Raw genomic sequence first — 23,886 nt, 5'->3', positions numbered from 1 at the left:
TGAAATTGGACCTGCACATTGAGTGGGCTACTTCCACTTTTGGTACTTTAAAAAAAAAAAAAAGTATATTTTGATGCCGATACGATACTTTTGTCGCCATAAATTGCCGATATTCAAGCTCACAACACATTGTGGTGTAGACCCGCCATTTTCAGCGTACACCGACGTATACATCATGCCTCATGCTGCATTCACATGGGATCAGGCAAGAGGTAGACGGCAAACCGGAAGTCATTTTAGTGGACGGGAGCAGGACGGTAAACGGAACAGGACGGCACGGCAGCCAGAACCGCTGACGGTAACGGCAAGCGGCATCAATGTTACTTAAAATATTGAATCTTTTTTTACTGTTCTGTGCCGTCCAGCAGGTTTTGCCGTCTACCGCTTGCCTGATTCCATGCGAATGCAGCATCATGCAGTAACTTGTCTTTCACCCCCCCATGAGAGAATTGGTATTGTGAGTGAAATTAATATATGATAAAATGATCATGCTTGAAATTGCCTGTCTTGAAATATGAATTGTATGGTGGTGTGTTTGAGAGGTGAAAACCATTTATTTTCCCTCAACCCTCTGCTCAAACATGCGACAGGGCAGGGATTGCACTCGTATCGACGCGTGCATGCATCGGAGAGACATCTGTAAACATAATCTAGTGTGGGAATTTAGTGAGATAAAAGCCATTTGTGGGATTATTATGCTATGCGTGGGACATCGATATCTTGGGATGTTGTGAGTCCCGACGCGTTTTATCACGCAGGTTGCTGACACCGCATTAAACGTGACCGCTGAGTGGATTCTTCATGAGGATTAATGTCTCGCTCGGTCAGAACTCTACACGACTTCAATAACTCCAAGGGATATAGCATTTCAATGGGGAAAGTGACAGTTGCCGAAGTCTGAGTGAGATTCACATGCATTAATTATTCAGAGGAAAGGGAGACGCCCGCATGTCTGCCTGGAGTTTTTAGTGTTATTCAAATAAAGGTCAGTTTCGGTGGGAGTGTTTTTCACATTTTCCTTTTGAACTTCATGTAAATATAGCCTATATAAAAAAATAATCAAAAGCACAGTGAATCTTTGTGAAAAATATTTAATATTCTTTATTTGATTTAAGCATACACAAGAAAGCATACACCGTATTCTTCATTACTGAAGTTGTGTAACCTTGTGCATAATAGTTAAACCATGCTAGCCCTCTTAAAGCAATGTCTATACTTTAAACACGGTGATGGTATATGGATAGAGCAGTCTCTCTTTGTCTACTGCAGGGGTGGGCAACTGGCGGCCCGGGGGCCACATGCGGCCCCCACCTTCACTTAATGTGGCCCTCAGGTTAATGTCAGATACTGGTATTGCTGTGTGTCCTCCCCCATTTTTTTTACGTCCAATTTTATTTGTATTTAGTTAATGAAGTTAACATAACAATAATTAAAGGCTTTTGCTTTTCAGGATTCCAATTCAAAAATAGCAAAAAATAATCAAGGATTTCAATTCAAATGATAGCAAAAATAGCCGATCTACAAGCTCAAAGCGTTTTGAGCTTGTAGATCGGCTATTTTTGCTACAACACTACCATGCAATGTGGCCCTTTGGGGTGAGTGTGGACATATTGTGGCCCTCTCCATTGTCAAAGTTGCTCAGCCCTGGTCTACTGTCTTAATTTATGCTCCCGTCTACACACCGGGAGCGTTTGTTTCGTGCGATTCATTTGCATTAATTAAAACTGCTGTTGTGTCATGAGCAGGCCTGCATCCACACAGAATGCCAACATTCTATCATGTCTATTTTTTAGACTATAGAATGCCTCCCCCTGGCCAGCCCCGGCTGGCCAGTGGGAGGCAGTATAGAGACGATGATTACTGCATGTTTTTTGTGAGCGTACCTACCCTAGGGGACACGGGGAGAACATGCTAACTCCACTCAGAAAGGCCCTTTCTCCAACCCCACCTAGGGTATGGGCACTGATGATGCGGAGGAGAGAACACGACCCCCAGTTCCCCAAATTCATAGTTTGATGTGAAATATTCATGACACATTTTCAGATCGTTTTATTGGTCACGCTCCAGGTGTGTAAGGACCTTTACGACGGTGTTGCGCACCACAAAAACAGCCGAAGTACAAGCTAACAATGTGTCGCACATGCGACGCATTGTGAGCTTGCGACCACAACATGGTCGTACGACAAAGCATACATTAGGATTGAACCATGCTTCTTTGTGAATCTAGTTTTTCCTACGCCCATAATCAATCAATATCTCTGTATTGTTGACACTATGATGTACTAGACCTAGCCTAGGTCTGTTTTTAGGTTCTCTATACCATTCTGAAAACTCCCAATTTGTGTATAGGCCTACTACTTTTTTCAATCGGGGAAAATCGTATAAACCTTATCAAGCATATCTTTCAAACAATGCATGAAATGTCTGAAGCTTCTCAGTCATCGAAGATGGCTAAAATTGTCAGCATCTTATAAAAGCATGGCTTACTGCCACAGGGCCCAAAGTGGAATGTTAAGTTCTTACAGTCGTGCACCATTTCTGCACTAAGGTTTATATTGTGTTAAGACATGTCTAATGGATAGGATATGCTACTGTATAAGCTCATGAACAGCTTGTACGATAAGGAGAAGTTTGATATAAACAGGCCACATTCATGGAAGCCTGCATAGTAGAAGATCTATAGTCGAATTCCACAACTCGAATCCTCACTAGGTGACGTTGGTGTGCTGCTGCTCGATAATGGGCTACCTAAAAAGACTCATCATCTTGCATGTTTATTGAAGTAACATCCATCAGGAGTCATGTTTACTACCCAGCTGAGGCATCTGGAATCTGGACACTGCCAGGGAATAGTCACTCAAGTGCGTTATAATATTGCCTTGATGCAGAAACCTGTTCTCTATAGAGGCAAACATTAAGACACACCTGCATGGCAAAAAACACTAACATTAACATTAGCCCTAAAAATGACGATGAGCATTTAGAGTTGAAGTAAAGAATATCTGTGATATTTAAAATGGCAACAGAGAACTAGCTGTCTTAAATAATTGGTAAATTAGTTAGCTAAATGAGCTTAATTTAGATTAGGCTTTCAAAATGAGCATCTATGTTCTACATAATGTTGCCAAGTGAGGAGCTTTTAATAGAGCTGTGGCTTTAAAGTTGAGACTTGGACGTTTTCATTCAACGGCAACTGTCTTGAAGAGTAGAGCGAGCGGAGGACAAATGTGTAGCGGAAAATTGCCGTTGAGTGATAATATAATGCTGGCAAACGGGAGTCGTGGCTACTGGCTACAGTTCAACAGAGATAATTCAGGGAGGAGAGATCATCTGTTACTGCGCGCAGATGGATGGACGCCGATCGATCGGGTGCAGTGGTTTCCAGGGAACAAATGGTTTCAACCTTCAGCACAAAAGTTTTTCGGCGAAGTGCTGATCACTCCGGGGTAATGCAGCGGAACGACCATCATTTACCTCTCCCAACGTTTGTCTGGGGAACGGTCACACGGTGTCTACGTTAATCAATCAACAGGGCCTTGCGTGACTCCCTAAGTCGAACTCTCCCCGGGGCCTCGACCCTGGCCCTCGTGCCCTCCCCGCCTCTCTACTTAAAACACACTCCCGGTCTCTGACACGGACCCGCACTTATGGGAGGAATGAAATGTGAATTCCTCCACTCTTTCTCATTAGGAGTGGCAGCGGAGAGCCAGAGAGAGGGACTGATAAAAGCCTGCTCTTTCATTAGTCATCACTCTGCTGCCCACTCCTCTCAACAACCAGAACCACCTTCTCTCTCATCATCTCTACCCCCTCTAGCCACCCACACGTATACTCTTAACGGTACACGCGCGCACGCTAAATTCTGCACATTAGCGGGCTAGGATGTTGGCGTCCACGTGTGCGCGCTCATGCATGTGCTTAACGAGATTCACGTCGAATAACAAATGCATAAATCATACCGCGTTTCAATCCGGATTTCTCACGGATGAATGAGTGCGATGTGAATTATTCACGCTAGATTCACGGAGGATTATAAAACCTGCTGCCCTAAAACAAGATTTTCCTCACAATTGCTTTCCTTGCTAGATATTATAAAGAGCACGTCCGTCATGGCATATCAACAAAATGAAGTAGAGTATGTCAGTGTTGAGAATAACTACGTTTGTAGCGTTCTCAGAAACCACACTTTTATGGGCGTCATGAGCACTTTGTCTACAAAATGTTACCTTCATCAGTGTACGTTTGTTTCACATTCAATTTTTTGTTTTTCCAACAGCTTTTCACACCAGTGACACCACCCAACAAAAATAGCAATATAAAATGTATTACATACACCCCCCCCCCCCCCCCCCCCAGAAACATTGCATTCAATCACATCCAAATTGGCAAATAACCTCAACTCTGACAACTTGTCATCACTAGTAGGCCTATGTTTCACAATAATTAGCAAAATAGACATCGGTGGAAATGCAAAGAATACAATGGGAAAATGTGAGACATTAACTGGGCTTTCTGGCATTCCTTACTATGAACTAAAATGGAAGATTTTGATATCTTTAAGGCAGTATACTATTGTATTTGAATCAGCCCTCTCAAAAACATGTTTTTCTTTATTTAATGAAGACTTTAAATCGCCATAACCTACACATCAGTGGGGAACGTTCGTTTGGCCCATTCAGAAGCTGCACGGTATAAGTCCTCATACAACATATACAGTGCACGATACTACGGTATATGGCGTTATTTTATCGACGTTGACATTGTATTTTGCTTCCAGGACGTGGGAGTGTCAGCACTAATGGTGACGATGAGTTGAAAATACATCTTGGTAGAGAAGCCCTTGGTGACATCTGTTGACAACGTTGAAAAGGGAGTCTTAGCGTTGAATGTTTGGGCCCAAGAAACCTCGTGAAGCCTCCCCCCTCTCTCCAGAAACCTTGTAGAAGATATCGGCACTGCCACTGTCTTTTCGACTTTTCAGGGAAAGTTCAGAGAAAGACATCCTAAATATGACCTCCCGCTGTCTATGATCTTAGTTTGCCTGCTGCGTCAAGTATGGCTGCTTCTTGTGCCCAAGCCAGTATATGCGGGGCACCCAGGATTTGGTGGATAGATGCAAAAAAAGGGGGTAATTGGGGTTGAAACTTAATTTGGGTTTTACTGCTGCTGCTTCCTTCTTTGACCGAGGGCCGTTATTGCTGAGAAGAAGGGACTTTTTTTTAGCTCTTCTACAGATACAAGTCCACTTCACAAACGCGAGTCCAACAGTTCACTTTTCACATGACCACACCCGATTAATTAATTGGCCTCCTCAAATGCTTATCACTACAAAGGAGCAAGACACAAGGAAATAGAAAAGGGTTCACCATAGATGTGTTTTTTTGTGTGGAATGTTAAGTTACAAACAGATCAATAAGCATGAAAGAATTTAGAAACCTATTTAAAAAGCAAATATAAACAATAGAATTCCAAATTTGACCTCGATGAGGATGCTATTGTAGGCATGTTTAATATTAGAGTCGCCTGTATGACTTATGCGTAATTTATACTCCAAGGTATGACGGTGTCGCATGCTGAGAATTACCAATCCACGAGATCACAACGCGACATGTTGTGAGCTTGTATACGTGTGCCTATCACATGACGGATGTATGAATCGGGCTTTACGGCCTTCTGCTGTCACGTTTGATGAGATTTGAGTTTTCCGGTATTAAGTGAGATGTTTCTGCCCTGGTGGTACTGGCGACACTGGCGGTACCGGACCGGTGGTACTGGTACTGTAGTACATCCTTGTCGATGCTGCTCTATGTTGATCATGCCTCATGTCAGAGATGGCTCCTGAATCAGCGAGGTGGAGTCTACATTCCCTGAGGGGGGAAAGAAACGAGTTTGCAGAATTAAAACGTTTCCCAGAGGACGTCAAAGAGGACATCTATAAAAACCAAGTACCAGCAACGGTATATGGTACAACATCCTTCTCAAAATAATCCATATAAAAAAATATAATGATATCCGTACTAGAATGACTGAGCTATTTCAAAAGTAATTTGACCAAACTAGAGAAATTGTACAAAAGTGAGGATACGATTATACTAGTGTACAACAACGGATGAACGGGATTTTGGTGACGAAAACAAGGTCCGAGTGCTTGAGGCGGAGATTACAGTGCACTAGACGGGCGGGCGAGTGTTTCTGTGAAGTGGACAGACCTCTGCGGCGCTCCGAGGCCAACCATTACAGAAGTAGTAGGAAATGGGGCCGGTGTGTGTCCATTGATCACGCACTGAGAGATGGGGAGAAGAAAGATGGAGAGAGACAGCGGAGAGGGAAGAAGTGATGATGCACAGGGGAGAGAGAGAAAAGACAAAGAATGGGTGTCTGGCTTCGTTCCCGGGGGCTTTGTTTATCTGCAGTCTCTCCGCATTTGGAGCCACCTGGCCTCTTATCTCTGACGACCCGTGGGTAGTGATTAAGCATGGTGGAGGCACGCCAGTCTCTCTCTCTCATCTGCAGACTCTATACGTCGGTCATAGCCAGCCCCCAGCGTGCTGCAGCTTTGTCTCAGCGCCGCGGCAGGCCTTGTGCCAAAAGGTGTGTTTGTGTGTGTGTGTGTGTGTGTGTGTGTGTGGGGGGGGGGGGGGGGGGGGTAAGAGTAGAGTAGTAGAGTAGAGTAGCAGCCTCATCTCATCCCGGCGAGCGGATGCCCTGGCGAAAAGGGGCCTTGTTTGTTTGTGAAGACAAAAGTCTTTTGGATGAAGAGAAGGCGTTTGCTTGCTTTGCGGTCACACCTCGATAAAGTTGATCGTCGGCATCCGGTTGTTGTTGCTGTTGTTGTTGTTGTTCTAGAAGAAAAGAGCGAGATGACAAATATGAGAGACGGGAAGATACGGGAGGATTTGTGGAATTGTTAGTCGTTCTTCAATGAGCATGAGGATGTTATTTTTCAGATTTTTACCTACAATGGGTAATGAGACGGAACAAGGCTTATTTTGTTTGTTTCCCCAACCACGGTCTGTAGGGCTGATTGTCCACACTGTTATTCGCCAGTGTTCAGATCACAGAATGACATGATAGGCATGAGTAATGTTTATAACGTACTCTTTCTTACACTGAGACTTGGTGTTGCCTGCTGGAAATAGCCGATCTGAAAGCTCACAATAAGTTGCGTCGCTATTTCTGGCGATTGACACTGTCTTACAATGTAGTTGTAGTGTATACGCTCTGGCTTCAGTGCCCAGACCGAGATACAGACTTGATTAAAACCAATCTGATTCTGGATAGGCCAAACAAATCAGATTTGGCCTGCCAGTCTGAATAACATATAGCGGGTGGGGGTCGACATATGCCCTTAATGGGCTGCATTCACACATTCAAGACACCTGTCTTGTGTCACATCCATCAAAGCTGTGTTCAGACACAAGTCAGGTGTCAGACACAAGGCAAGTGTCTTGAATGCAGCCCAGTAAGGTCATATGTCGACCCCGCCCGCTCACCTCCGCCCCACGCCCTCCTGGCGCTGCGGCCATCTTGGAAACTAAACACAATATAAACAGTGGGAGAGGGGTGGGGCCGAGAAAGGCCCTTATTGGCACATAGAGAAACGAAACGTAACCGTGAGCTCAATCTCATTGTATTTAAAATAACTGATTAGAAATTCAAAAGGTGACAACTGAAAACTACTACTGTACATGACGTCACGCTGGCTGCGGTGATAAGCGACTCACCGTTCATTTTACTAACACACCTTTTTGGTGGGTCACCTTATCACCTAAAACTGGCGTATGAATATACAGCGCCCCTCACTTCACACGGGTGTGATTTTTATAATTCGATTAGGCGTGCTGCTTTCACGCTCGTTTGAGCACGGGTAGAGAGCCTATTTCAACCGGATTGCTTGGTCGGTCGGAACTACCTTGTGTTGTATAATACGCGAAATACAGTATGTGTCCCGTCCGGTGTGGCTGATGTGAATGTGATTTCATTACGTCAGACATGATTTCATTACGTCAGACAGACCTTACACCACTCAGTTCACACGGGTGTGATTTTTTTGTATATATCCTCTCTTCATAATGTAAATAATATCCCAAGCGGCACACTTTACTACTTATAAGCGAATTAGCACAACACCCCATAGCCCCATTCAATTCCCATTCATTTCAATTAAATTCATTGAGGGCTTATGGTAGGGGAAATAACTAATACGTTTTTGCACAAAAAAACACCTGGACCTCTTTGGTGGGGACGTAACAACTACAAGGAAAGGTAAGAAAGCCTTCTAGCATGGAATTCTCCTTTAATGACGCTGGTATGGTCCTACAGTATAGAGTATACTGTATGAGAGTGCATGAGGTTTCTAGAAGGGGCCTGTAGGGGACCGTCCACCTGCCCGGTGCCGTTGGGGGTGGAGGAGCTAGGGACCCAGGGGAGGAGGAGGGGTGGGTGGTTATACCTTACTGCGCAACAGCCCCCCCGTCGGGTGCTCCGGGGTGCTGCACTCCGAAGAGGTTTTAGCTTTGACCACCTTGGTGTCGGGCTCGTTGTCTTTGATGATGTCATACTGACGGCAGAACATGATGATGACGCCTGCACGGGGAACAGGGGAGAGGAGAGAACATCAGCACATAGTCCTAATGGACCCACTTAAACCCATCCATTCTACAACTACCTTCTAAATCAGTGGGCTAGTTCTCACACTTTCAAAAATAGCAGCTCACAGTGCCAACGTTACAATCTAAAATGAGACTTTCCAGGTTTAAAACGAACTAAAGCTAACTGATGTTATAGGCAGAATGCCCTTAGTTTTAGTTTATAGCATTTGTGGATGCGAATGCAGATGTGAATACATTTTTAAATCCTATCTTTTGTTACGTTTTCATTACACAATACTTACCTTTTTCAATCCTGCACCTGACAAATAAGTATATATTAAAAAAAAAAAACGAAAACATTTTCATAAAATAAAAACTAGCAAATCCTATCTGAAAATGATTTAAAACTAACTGAATGTATATGTTCAAAACAAATTAAAACTAACCTAAAATGAAAAATCCCAAATATAACCTTGGATCTCACCTGCCCACATGATCAGTACGACCACGACGATGATGCACTCCCCGGCCCTCAGCTGTGTGGACAGAGCCACTTCCTCCATGGTCACTTCGTCTGGCGGCCCGGGGAAACAATAAGAAAACACCTCGTTTGTCATTGAATACTTCATCAACAAGACTATTAACACAACAGTGCAAATAGTACAGTCAAAACGTCATGCTCAAAGAATAACACAAAATGTTTCCACTCTTTGTGGTCCATTGTACTCAATTCATCAGTAAGACATACTGTATTACAATACATACAATATGCAATACATATCAGCAAGGGCGTCAATTAATAATACTGGATTTTATTCATTTACATTCGTGAAAATCTGTTGTCTGTTATTGTGCTACAATAAGCAAATGCATGAAATGAAAGAAGAATCGTCACTAAAACATCACTAAAATCACACCCGTGTGAAGTAAGTGGTGCTACTCCGTGTGGCGGTCCCAGGGTGCCGGCCCGATTCCGGCGAGCCGCCCCGCGTCCGAAACGGTTGAGAAATGATAGAGTTACCGTATGGGGGTCCCTCTACTGTACCCTCTACTGTACTGTACTGGCACACCCAAAATATATACAGTTAATATGTGCGTGTGTGTTTGTGTGTGTGTTAGGTTGCACACAGGTGGTGAAAAACAACCATGCTGTTTTCGTGCTCAGACGCACCCACCCACCCAGCCAGCCACCCACCCAGCCAGCCAGCCACCCACCCAGCCACGCACATAGTCACTTAAGGAAGTGGTTGCACCACTTAAAAACATCTAAGAGATGGGAACAAAACATTTAAAACACGAGGGCATGCTAAGAAAAATGCTGCTTTGTTCACATTTAACCATAAAATCAGTTATTGTATGCATATTGTGCCCGAATCGATGCCCGTCGTCCATCTACATGTGACACGTGATATAATTTAGACACGTTTTATTGTGTGCAACCATTTATTTATTCACCACTTTCACTGCGGCATCCCTATGTTTGGGAATGGCATGGGTGAAAATGTTCCAACGTTTTCTCTATTCACCCCAAAACAACTAGGTTAGTTTTTAGGGAGTTTTAGGGAGTCGACATCTTTTTTTTTTTAAACATCTGTTTATTATGAATTTTTGGTATACAGGCATTTCAGTAATATTTAAGCAACAAGTTACAGATTGGTAAAAAAAATAGCAGAAACATACAAACAAAACAAGACTTACAATAAAAAGAGACAAAACATAACCGTCAAAGAAAAAGACAAAAAACAATAAAATAATAACCGACATGGCTGATGACTACACCGCACTCCGAGGACAGAAACAACATCACAACACAATCTAAAAAACATTTACATTAATTAGATGACATTACGGGGCAGAACAATATCGTATTCAATCACTTCAGTCCAACACAACAAGCATCTCAATAATGGGTGACCAGATTCTTTGAAATAAGGGTTCCCTTTTGGACAGGGTAAATCTAATTTTCTCCAAATGCAGCACTCCTCCCAGCTCCCTTAGCCACATATCAACTGTCGGAGGTTTATCCGACTTCCAGGCCTGTAGTATTAACTTCCTAGCTAGCAGTGTAGCAAGCGAAATGGCCCGTGCCTCATATTTGTTTTGAACCTGATCTGGTTCAGGGAGTCGACATCTTTAATGGCTTTTGGTAAGGCGTTCCATGTGTTGGTGCATGGCAGAATGGTAGAATGCATTTCCCCCATGTTGTTGGTGCATGGCAGAATGGTAGAATGCATTTCCCCCCATGGTGCATGGCAGAATGGTAGAATGCATTTCCCCCCCATGTTTGAGCTGAATTTTAGGGCAACAAGGGCAGGTGAGCTCCCTCTGGTGTTCAGCCCATGCATGCACACTCACTCTAGAGAAGTAGTTTGACATGTTCTACCTATATCTGTATTACAGGAATCTCTGTACAGTTGGGTGCCACCGATATTGACCCTTATCATTTGACCCATTTAGGCCTGACCTCAAAATTTTAAGAAATCCTTCTAAATCCTCCAGTTTTCTGAAATAAATATTTTCACGATTTTTCAAAAATAGCAGACCTACAAGCTCGTAGCGCGCCACTCGGTGGCGCGCTATGAGCTTGTAGATCTGCTATTTTTCAATAGCTAAATTATAACATAATGTTTAAAACACCAAAAGGGGTTCCCGCCCAAAATGGGTTAACTGTCCTTTTGCGCAGATCACGCAAACCTCAGCAAAAAGAAAAGGACAATATCGATGGCCTCCAACTGTAGTTTGACATGTTCTACCTATATCTGTATTACAGGAATCTCTGTATGTACAGTAAAACAGTATATCTGTCCTTCACATATCTCGAGAACAGATCATCCGGTCGACCTTCCATTTGGCCGGAGTATTGCTCCAAGAAGCACAGTGTCGAGTGTGAAATTGATCGGATGGGCGGTTCTCCAGAAATGCCCGCGCTCCGAACGTAGTCCATGTCCCGAGCGGTCACTGCACTGTATAGTTCCTTTATGAATCTGCTTTAGTTGCTGTTTTGTTAGTTTTGTTTTACCCCCTTTCAACCCCTCAACACTGCAATGTACCTTAAAGTCAGGATGCTGACTCAAGTAAATTAGCTCTATAGAGGTGGAACTGGACTTGAACTGGAGCCCAGTACTGTATGTGTGATATCTACAGTTGCTACAAGGAGGACACAGCAAGCTACAGTACAGCAGGTGCTTGTCAGTTAGAGTGGTGGTTTTCAAACTGTTTGAGCCCAATTACGGCACATTTTAGAAGGTCTCAAGGCACAGCTGTATTCATAGCAAAAGAAAATGGCAGATCTTTTGAATTAATTGATGGGTTTATTTTCTGTCTTAGTTTACAATGAACCAACAAGACAATCATCATCATACATATCTATCCAACCAACTCTCACACAAAATCCACAGTCAAGGGACCGAAAAAAGGAACAGGCCGCATGAAGCACAATGCTTATTCTTTGCCTATCATTTTGGATCTATAGTCGCTTATCTTATTGCAGATCTGTCTCTGTTAGGCCTTCGGCCCCTCAAAATCATCAGAAGCCCTGAGGCCACAGTGGCCTTGAATCATACATGGGCAACTGGTGGCCCGGGGGCCACATGCGGCCCCCACCATCACTAAATGTGGCCCTCAGGTTAATATCAATGTACTGATATATTATTCTTTTGCAAACACGACCCACTTTAATTACTAAATTACTAAATTAGTAGCTTAATGAGTAGTATTAAAATGTTGTTTTCTTATTTATAATGTATTTGTATTTAGTTCATAACGTTAACATAACTATAATTAAAGCCATTAGAAAAGCATTTGAAATTAAATAAAAATGTAACTTTTCAGGATTCCAATTCAAAAAGAGCAAAAAAAAAAAACAGGATTTCAATTCAAATAATAACAAAAATAGCTGATCGCCAAGCTCAAAACGCGTCGCACTGCGACACGTTTTGAGCTTGTAGATCGGCTATTTTTGCTACGACAGTAACGTAATATACAATGTGGCCCTCTGGAGTGAGTGTGGAAATATATTGGCCCTCTCCATCGACAAAGTTGCCCACCCCTGCATGGCCTTGATAACCACTGTCCTAATTGATTGTACCATGTTCTCCTTTCCTGGCAATATGTGTTTTTTTTGTGTGTTTTTTTGAGTGGTGTAAACCACTCATACGACTGGCTTTGTTAGTTTACGTGTCTGTCTGTTCGTACCAAAAAATGAGCACGGTTGCTACGGTCACCCAGTTCACACGGGTGTGATTTCATTACGTCAGACATTACGTCAGACCACAGCTGATCAGTCTATATAAGACCTTACACCACTCAGTTCACACGGGTGTGATTTCTTTTAACACCAGTGTCTTTTTTTGTCTGCACAAACCCCAAGCAGCCTCTTCCCCCTGTGAGACAATGTTAGAAAGGCGGCTAAAAGGAGCATGGTACTCTACCATCATAAATCACCATGATGCCATTACTGCTACAGAGAAGTCCCTGGGGGTCCCTGGACCCCACATGGAGAACCAGGGAGCTAAGCTAGCTATTACTCTAGTCTGGGGATCAACACCACCATGCTGGCTGGTGTTTAGTCTCCCGTAGCGAGACAACTATTCCACAATCTCCGAATGCTATATAGAGTCTGGAACTACACCTCCCGAAATCCGAGTAAGGAAGCTGCTATTTCCGTTATATACGAAAATATATTTTAAAATATCTTTACATTTTATTTTTGTACTTCCTTTTCTGCTAAGCAACAAGCTATATATGCTTAGATGATTTCTATTTATATTAGAATAAATTTGCGCGACTGTAAAGATGAAACGGAAGTGGGGAGGAGGCTCCACTTCCGCTTTATATTTTACTCATGACAGCTCTTCCGTTTCTCCAGACTGTACGATGGAAGCATTTGGAAATTGCGAGAGGCGACAGTCTGGTAATGCGAGACTAGCTTGTGGTGGACATTTTGGTCAAAATTCAATTTTTGCCACGGACATACAAAATGATCAATAAGATTACCAGAAAAATATAAAGAGTTAGCCTGGGTCAAAATTACCATAACAGGTCTGTCACTCTGAGAGTGTTCAAATGCAATTTGTACACTAAGCTGGACTCCTAATATGAGGTGCACACACACACACACACACACACACACACACACACACACACACACACACACACACACACACACACACACACACACACACACAGAAGTGTATCTTGTGCTGCGTTTGGTAAAGCAATTGCTAAGGTTCACTGCAGCCCAGAGAACGCTCCTGTCCTTCTCTTGGACACAGCCACTGACATTGTAAAGGGCGCAGGGTAACAGAAACCACACGCTCCAGTAGCTTTTAGCCACACGCCAATCGATCGGCCTCTCTGTTGACCAGTATTAACAAATCAAAGTCCAAGAACATCCCGAGACCCCTGGCACAGTCTCCCTGGGGCTGGTTGGCCGGCCACAATGTCACAAGCTGTTTGGTTGGCCGGCCGCAATGTCACAAGCTGTTTGGTTGGCCGGCCGCAATGTCACAAGCTGTTTGGTTGGCCGGCCACAATGTCACAAGCTGTTTCGTGGAAAGCCATTTATTTTGAGGTCTTTATTACCTCCCTTTCTAAAATGTGCTTTTCTGTAACGTGGACGTGGTACATGTGTGTCCATGATGTGATACAAGAGGAGGGCACCATTGGGGCCAACTGGAAAATACAAATAAAATTCATACAAAACAAAAAATAAAAAGATTGAAGGGACCCTCAAGGCTATAGCTCAGTCGGCTAAGACATTCTCTGTATGTTCCCAAGGTCATCAGTTCAACCCCCACGCTTACTCACAGAAAATAAATCATTTTCCGTGCCAACTCCTTCTGGAGGAGAGATCGAAAGGCCCTTTCACACTGTGCAATGCATGTGTGTACCGTCAGACTGTAGCTCAGAGTGTTAAGAAGGTCCCTATGTTTCCAAGGTCATACTTTTAAACCTCACTCTTACTTACAGAGAAAGTCATTGTGTGAGTCAACTCCTGGAAGATGGATTGAAAGACTTTCACACACTGTGATATATGTAACTCTAAGGCTGTTGCTCAGTGTCTGTAGAATCCCCTGCGTAGGTGTATTATATATGACTTATTCTAACTAAACCCATGTACTGACAGTATACTATGCTGTGTATCTAGGATACCATAATTAGAGGTAAACCTCTCGCGTTTAGATCTGCTCTCTCTTTGTCCTGTTTCATCCTAAATTGAACCACCCCATTCGAATGCTATCAATGCACTGAATGGGACATTATCACGTCTAATCAGACCATTGAATGGTCTCAGTAGCCGTCTACTGACCTACCAAGATCTCAGTAGCTGCGTTCTGTGCGGTGACGACCGCTACTGTTTTCACAGCGACGGAGGGGCTCCAACGAGAGCGAGCTAGAGCGAGCTTGCGAAGTTCGCTTGAGCTGACTATAGGCCCTATCCGAGTTGCAACTCGCACTGCGCAAAAAGCATGGAATACGGATGTGTATATTACAGGAAACTCCTGTTAAACTTTCCAACAAACTCCGGTAAACTCCCGAATTGTACCATCACACCTGTATATTACCGTATATTAACTGTATATGCCCGCTAAAATTGAGGTTTACGGGCAAAATACAGTGCCCATAATTGCCCGTTAACTCCTCTTTTCACGCAGCCCCGACTGAGACAATGGGGTGAAAGCCATGCCTCTGTATTCAAAACAGTAGCCGTATTCAACTTTGAGAGTGTCACAGTCTGTCTCTCCCTCAGTCTGTGACTCCACACTGGCCACTCCCATATCCCATTCCAGCACACCCAGTTCCATTTACACACCTGTCTTCAACTACCTCATCAGCCCAGCAGTGAACACTTCTCCAATCAACCTGCTCCCTATAAAACTGGACTCAGTGCAAACACTCATTGTCAGTTCATAACCTGTTGTCATAGATGTCCTGCCTGTTCCTGTGTTGACTTTGATGTCATTCTCGATTGCCTGATTCATACCTGCATCTCCTGTGTAAGATATCTCCTGATTCTTTATTAAATACTTTATAATCTACTCTTGTTTGTTGTGACTTTGCACTTGGGTTCAACTCTCTGTCTGCATCCGTGACAGAGAGTGTACATGTGCACGCTTTCTTAGTTACAGACCTGCAACGGTCTGTTTGGTTCCAAACTATCAATATTTTAGCTGGGGACCCCCGTGAAATCCCCTCAAGGACCCCTGGGTGTCCCCGGCGCCAGCGTCAAGGACCCCTGGGTGTCCCCGGCGCCAGCGTCAAGATCCAGTGCAGTATGACACCGTCTCATTTTGGAAGGATAAATCCTGGTCACGAAAGTACCTCATTCATTAGGCGCCCGTTTTATCCAAAAGGTCACGTTAATTGAGACAACCAAGAAAGCTAATGATGCGGATGTGACTATTTGTCAAATGTGAGGCAGCGTGGCACGGTGCATGCGTTTTCCATGTCAATCGAGCGTCTGTACTTGTCCCAATCCAGCCTTCCGCGCAACAGATGAACCGACTAACTCCAACGAATGACGTCTTAGAAACGAGTTTCAGTTCAGCAAGAGGCTGAAACAGAGTTCAATTTGAATAACATTTTTTCTCCTTTTCCCCCTGATTTCGCTCGCTATTCAGCCTTACATAATTATACATAATATAAATTACCATCATAACATCTAACTTTAAAATCTTATTGAACTCATTCCTTTCCACTTCAACATCTGCTCATCTTTTCATCAAAAGCTGACGGGGTGAGGAGCGGAGCTAATTAAACAGACATCCATGAACAAGCAGCCCAAATGAGGGGTGCTTATATAGCATCCCTCTGTAGAGATGGCTTTTAGGAAAGGTGTGCGTGCGATGGGAAGAGTGTCTTTTTTTGGTATAATAAATAATAAATCATGTGCCATGTACTTTCACTTTTTGTGAAATGGATGGGAGCTGTGAGGCAGTTGAACCCATTTAGAGGAGCTGTGAGGCAGTTGAACCCATTTAGAGGAGCTGTGAGGCAGTTGAACCCATTTAGAGGAGCTGTGAGGCAGTTGAACCCATTTAGAGGCCGATTCTAAATGGATGGGAGCTGTGAGGCAGTTGAACCCATTTACAGGCCGATTCTAAAAGTGTGTTCTAAATCCATAGAGTATATATATAATAGAGACTGAACTGGCGCGAAGCTCCGCCCCCCCAGCTATTCATGTCAGTGGAAGTTGCTCAGTGGCGTTTTGAAGCACCCGGAAGACTGCCGGAAGTCCCTCCCAGGACCTCAACTTTGAGGTCCTGAGTGACGTAGGGCAACCGAGCGCTCAACGTTAAAGCCCAGCTGCACGGGGTTTCCCGGTCATGAATCCACGGGTCCGCCTGTAGTCCCTCCTCCTACCACTAGGACCCAGAGCTTCAACGTTGAATAGCATCACTGGCCCCTTGTCTAAATCCCAACAGTTTTCTGAAAAGGTTATGTAGATCAGTGGTGCTCAAGCTTTGTCGAGCCCTCAAAATGATATTATGTATTGGCCGGCCGGGGACCCCCAGAAGAATGATATTATGTATTGGCCGGCCGGGGACCCCCAGAAGGACCCTCAAAATGATATTATGTATTGGCCGGCCGGGGACCCCCAGAAGCAAGTATTTGGGTATGATGAGGTCAGATCAACATATGGAATGTCAGAAGAGGTCAGCTCCATATATGGAGATCTAAGGGTGGTAGCGGTGACACTTCTCTTGAGTGTACAGGGTTTGATGAGTGTGGCAGTAGGGCTACTGTATGTATACGATAGACTACAAGGTCCAGCATGCTTTGCATGTATCAGACTTCCGGTGACTAGTAAAGTGTTGTACAAGCTACTAGCTGTGTCCCGTGTCCCGTCATTTAACATGATGTCAGAAGTGGTAATAAGAACAGGCACGGCTGCACTATTAACTTTGGGGCAGGCCTGTCTAGAGTTTGAATGGACAGGAATGTCAGAGCAGGTTCTGACATGACAGGTGTTTGAGGTCAGATGTAGAGTTGCTGGCCAATATTGATGACATCAGGTCGCATTTACAATGACATCAGGGATCTCCATACCTGATGATGTCACGTGATGTCATGAGCCCTGGGCACCATATTATGGAGGCATTCCCATGTAAGGGGATGTTGAGTGACTGACTGACTGACGGAAATGTACGATTTCATATAGTAAATGCAACCTGTGGTCGCAACTAACTCATAAACACTCACAGTCCTTGTAACAACTACTATAACTTAAAGGTATATTCAGTGATTTGACTTAATTCAAATATCACTTATTTTTTTTTTTTTTCTGGATAATCCTCCCTACTATAGAGTGTGCTGACCATATAAGGAGTTCCTCCTTGTCCCCAGTGAGCCCCTGGGGTCAAAAAACCCTAGTTTCAGTTTTGGTGGCGGGTGGCAAAGCCTTCATCCAATCAGGATGAGAGGGGCCTTCCTCCAATCATGATCGAGTGGGGGCAGGCCTTGGTGCACATGCTGTTGGCCTGTTGCACTTCCCCCCACTGTAGAGCGTGCATGTGCACATTTTGTTACCGGGGCGGACTGGGTGGTTTTCCAAATCACTGAATGCTCCTTTAACTAATTCTCATAAACACACTCCAGCAGCATCATACGTGTGCATTTCACCTGACACAGTGTGTGGTATGCAATGGAAGGAGGAGGGAGGCGACAGACCAGCCCCCACGAGACACTGTTGATTCGCAAAATGTAATTACCCCCTTCCTCTGTCTAGCTCTCTATTGGTGTGTGTGTGTGTGTGTGTGTGTGTGTGTGTGTGTGTGTGTGTGTGTGTGTGTGTGTGTGTGTGTGTGTGTGTGTGTGTGTGTGTGTGTGTGTGTGTGTGTGTGTGTGTGTGTGTGTGTGCAAGATACTACTTGAAGCCAAAGCGTGGGTGTTGGAACAACTGTTGCATTACACTGGGAGAGAGAGAGAGGCAGACTTATACATAAACATGGAGTCTTGAGAAACCATAACAGACATCACATACATAGGGGAGAGCAACCATAACAGACATCACATACATAGGGGAGAGCAACCATAACAGACATCACATACATAGGGGAGAGCAACCATAACAGACATCACATACATAGGGGAGAGCAACCATAACAGACATCACATACATAGGGGAGAGCAACCATAACAGACATCACATACATAGGGGAGAGCAACCATAACAGACATCACATACATAGGGGAGAGCAACCATAACAGACATCACATACATAGGGGAGAGCAACCATAACAGACATCACATACATAGGGGAGAGCAACCATAACAGACATCACATACATAGGGGAGAGCCGCCATGGTTGTAACAACCATAACAGACATCACATACATAGGGGAGAGCAACCATAACAGACATCACATACATAGGGGAGAGCAACCATAACAGACATCACATACATAGGGGAGAGCAACCATAACAGACATCACATACATAGGGGAGAGCAACCATAACAGACATCACATACATAGGGGAGAGCAACCATAACAGACATCACATACATAGGGGAGAGCAACCATAACAGACATCACATACATAGGGGAGAGCCGCCATGGTTGTAACATTTTGCACGTTTTATCCCTGGAACAACATATTTTCAGATGGGGGTCGGCGGCCAAATACATTTTTTGGGGTCCTTTGACATGAAATAGTTTGAGAACAATTAACTGATATAGAAACAGGTTTTTCAGAAAACTGTCAGGAAGGTTCTCAGGTCTAAACTTCTCACTATGGAGAACCCCCACAGGGAACGACTCGCCCGTGTACAGGGTGACGTCGCCCATCGTGTACAGGGTGACGTCGCCCATCGAAGCGTGTCAATACACTGTGAAGTGACCCCCCCTCTGGCCATTTATTCATGAGGCGGTCAGCAGGGCAGAGTGTTCGGGACATTGTGTTGAGAAATGTAATTTCACGCTTTGTGTCCCTATTGATTTTTTATTGGACCTTTAGACAAAACCAGTCCAAGGAATGAATTGTCAACGGGCCAACTCAACTCCCCCTCAGCCCTGCCTGCACAGGACACGGGGAAGAACTTTTGCTGCTTTACTCGCTTCGTGTGTGTGCGTGTGTGTGTGTGTGTGCGTGTGCGTGTGCGTGTGTGCGCGTGCGTGCGTGCATTTTGTCTACTAAAACTTTGCTAATTAGCTAATTCCCAAATGCTTACTGCAGCACGTTGAGATTTTCACATAAAAAAGTAAAGTGCTTTATAAATAAAATCCATTATTATTAATTATCGTTATTTTGTCATACGGCGACTACAGGGACACCATGGCATAGGATGAAAGGGTGTTGAGAGCCTCCATACAGTACACAGTGCAGTGTTGTTTTCGTCGACTAATACTATGACGAAAAATGTTCATCGACTACCTTTTTTCACTGACGAAAACTAAATAGAAACTAAATGTAAACTAAGCTACAATGACTAAAACTAAGACTAAACATATCGACAATTTCGTCAAGAAATAAAAACTATACTAAAATGTTAGGAAGGGACTAGTGGACAAGAGATCCAGTAGAAGTCAATTTACACTTGGTTGCATGCTGAAAATAGCCGATCTACAAGCACACAACGCGTCACGCTGCGACGCGTTGTGAGCTTGTAGATCGGCTATGAAAAAATCAACTGTAGATTTAGTCGACTAAAATCTTATGACATTTAGCCGACTAACACTAAAACATTTCAGATGACTAAAATGTGACTAAAACTAAATGAAGTTTTATTCTAGACTAGACTATGACTAAACTAAACTAAACTAAAATCTAAATTTGCTGCCAAAAACAACACTGGGTACAGTGCACGTGCAGTACCTTTACTCTTGGAGGCCTGAGTCTCGGCCTCCTTGGGCGTTCGGAAGCGCAGAGGTTCGCTCGGCGGGCTGGCATGCCCCGACACGCTGATGGACTGGACGTGCACAATGTAGTCCGTCTCCTCCTCCAAGTCCCATAATGCACAGGAGCGCGTGGTGGTGTTCACTTCCTGGATGAAGCGCAGCATGCGCACGTCCTTCTTCTGTCGGAGGAGGAGATCGGTCACTTAGAGGATTAAAGGTTTCATGGCATTAATTTCCATTTATTTACACTGTATTTTCGTTTTTCTTTTAGGTTTCATGACCTCAATTACACCCACAGAACCTGAACTTTGAACATTCAGTGGATTGTCTGTGGCATGGGGTTTTCTCTGTGTGTTCTGAAGCCTTTTGAGCTGCAATGAAAACAGTGTCAACAGTGACATCTGCTGGCAAATTCTTATATGTCATACAGTATAATATGGGATTTGTGGACTCTTACCTCACAGTCCACTGCATGGCAAATCAGAGCACTTGTTTGAGCCAGAAAACCCCAGACCACTGAAAATCTACTGAATGTTAAAAAAAAAAATCAGTTTTTTTGGGTTGCAATTGAGCTCAGAAAACATAAGAAAATACCCTTTAACATACACACACAAGAGGGTCAAAACACAGTTCATCCACTTTCTGTATTATATTATAAATGGTGCATTTATATAGCGCCTTTATCCAAGGCGCTTACATAGATTGCGTATTACATTCACATTCACACACATTCATACACCGATTGGCGGAGGAAACCATGCAAGGCACCAACCTGCACATCGGGAGCAGTAAGGGTGTTCACAGTCTTGCTCAAGGACACTTCTGACACTAACTCCGGGGGAGCCCGGGAATCGAACTGGGAACTGGTTCACAAGCGGCCGCTCTGCCCCTGAGCCACTGCCGCCCCATATTATGAGTAGAATCTTGCGCATATGGCGCGCTCACGTCTAACGCCACACGTCTATGGGGCAGTGCGATCTGAGTGAGACACACACACACACACACACACACACACACACACACACACACAAGCCGTACATTTTGAACGAAGGCTGGGCAGGTTGTGTATCGGCGCACTGTAATCGGTCCATTGCATCACGGAAAGGGAAAGTGCGAACACCCACAAAAGCTGGGTTGAAAACGCAGAGGTAAAATCAGTGACGCATCACGGCCACAAAGCACAGGCGTAAACGACAAAGTTCTGCATACTTGTGCGGTCTATGACTTGGCCTATACCGAACCGCGCACAAAGCTGTGCACGCACAACATGTACTCTCCTCAATTGTGTATATATAGAAGATTCTGTGTTCTCACTTACACTACAGAGGTCAAAGCACCCAGACAGACGCTTTGTAAAGTAGATGGACTGCAGGGCTGTGACTGTGAGATACTGCAGGGTCTGTGAGGAACTGACTGTATAGCCAAGGTTCCCTCCGACGACAGTGCATTTCACCGAGCATGCAGAAATGCAGTGGCGTGCACAGATAGACACTAGGGGGTGCTAGAGCACCCCCTGCCCTTTTGGCAATGTGCCCTTTTGGAAAAAAAACGGAAAAAAAAAACGTTTTTTTTCTTTTCTTTTTTTGATTTTTCAAAAATAGCAGACCTACAAGCTCATAGCGCGCTATGAGCTTGTAGATCTGCTATTTTTCAATAGCTAAAGCATAACATAATGCTAACACCAAAAGGGGTTCCCGCCCAAAATGGATTAAGGCAACCGGCCGGTTCCACGCGCTGCACTGCAAGGTGCCCTTTTTTAACTTGAGCACCTGCCCCTCTAAATGTCTGTGCACGCCACTGCAGAAATGTATTGCTAAACAGCCCTGCGGATTTTCATCATTATTAAAACGCAGCCGAGATATTATTGATGCACTTTGTAAACTGTAATTGTATGCTAACTTTTGGATGTGTTTACTTAAGATTGCTTTTTTTTGAGTCATCACTTATATACAATACAAATTAAAATCATATATCCGTGCAGAAAAAATGCCAGTTTGGCATTATTATTTTTTTGGCACACTTCTGGACTCTGCTTATACCCTTGTTGTTGTTGTTTGTTGGTTGATGAGAGTTTTTGCTGTTTACACTGATCTTGCACTTAACATTGAAACTGGTAGAGCATCTGTGTCATTTGTAGATTTTCGCGTTGGCAATTCAAAAAAATAGCAGATCTACAAGCTTGCAGCTCTCAGAGTTAAATTAACATTGATTTTACAATATAAATTGGTTGTCCCAGAGACAGAAATGCCATTAAATGGAGGGTCCGCGTAACCTAATGTATGTCCAACTGGGGGTGCTTGAAATTAAACGGGTTGAGAATCACTGCTAGAGCCGTAAAAGTCTTGGTTGATCCCTGGCATTATCTCTAAGTCTTCTCTTATGGTGGATCCATGGCATTATCTCTAAGTCTTCTCTTATGGTGGATCCCTGGCATTATCTCTAAGTCTTCTCTTATGGTGGATCCCTGGCATTATCTCTAAGTCTTCTCTTATGGTGGATCCCTGGCATTATCTCTAAGTCTTCTCTTAAGGTGGATCCCTGGCATTATCTCTAAGTCTTCTCTTATGGTGGATCCCTGGCATTATCTCTAAGTCTTCTCTTATGGTGGATCCCTGGCATTATCTCTAAGTCTTCTCTTATGGTGGATCCCTGGCATTATCTCTAAGTCTTCTCTTATGGTGGATCCCTGGCATTATCTCTAAGTCTTCTCTTATGGTGGATCCCTGGCATTATCTCTAAGTCTTCTCTTATGGTGGATCCCTGGCATTATCTCTAAGTCTTCTCTTATGGTGGATCCCTGGCATTATCTCTCCGCGGCTGATAAACTTGTAGGTCTGCTAAAATAGCAGACCTACAAGTTCATAGCGCGCCACACGGTGGCGCGCTATGAGCTTGTAGATCTGCTATTTTTCGGGTCCTTGACATGATAACGTTTGGGAACCACTGCTTTACAGTTGTTGTGGATGAGAGCATCTGCAAAATGCCTAAATTGCAAGTAAAATAACCTCAAAATGTTACTTAAAGGTATATTCAGTGATTTCACTTAATTCAAATATCACTTATTTTTTTGTTTTGTTGTGATAATCCTCTTTACTATAGAGTGTGCTGACCATATAAGGAGTCCCTCCCTGTCCCCAGTTAACCCCTGGGGGTCAAAAAACCTTAGGTTTCGTTTTTGGCTAGGTGGCAAAGCTTTCATCCAATCAGGATAGAGAGGGGCCTTGATCCGCCAATCATGATCGAGCGAGGGTGGGCCTTGGTTTGTGTGCTGTTGGCCTGTTGCGTGTCCCCCCACTGTAGTGTGTGCATGTGCACATCTTGTTACCGGGGCGGACCGGGGGGTTTTCCAAATCACACAAATCACTGAATGCTCCTTTAATTACAGTACTTGAGTAAATATATACATAGTTACTTTCCACCACTGTGACTGAGGACATATTTGGACATGATGAT

General features: G+C 44.0%; 1 protein-coding gene across 1 annotated transcript in view; it reads right to left on the bottom strand.

The window, feature by feature from the left end:
* Nucleotides 1-8,446: 8,446 nt before the first annotated feature.
* The window catches only part of fndc5a (fibronectin type III domain containing 5a), a gene marked incomplete at both ends in the record, with an annotated part of 144,078 nt that continues 128,638 nt past the window's right edge, over nt 8,447-23,886 (bottom strand). Inside the window, 3 exons of the mRNA XM_079528878.1 lie at nt 8,447-8,586; nt 9,076-9,165; nt 20,411-20,612. Coding sequence (XP_079385004.1) covers nt 8,447-8,586; nt 9,076-9,165; nt 20,411-20,612 — 432 coding nt within the window. The remainder of the gene's footprint in view (nt 8,587-9,075; nt 9,166-20,410; nt 20,613-23,886) is intronic.

The sequence above is a fragment of the Electrona antarctica genome, assembly GCF_951216825.1.
Source record: "Electrona antarctica genome assembly, chromosome: 18".
Lineage (NCBI taxonomy): Eukaryota > Metazoa > Chordata > Actinopteri > Myctophiformes > Myctophidae > Electrona > Electrona antarctica.
The sequence above is the reverse complement of the archived record's forward strand: the minus strand, read 5'-3'. Positions and strand labels throughout refer to the sequence as shown.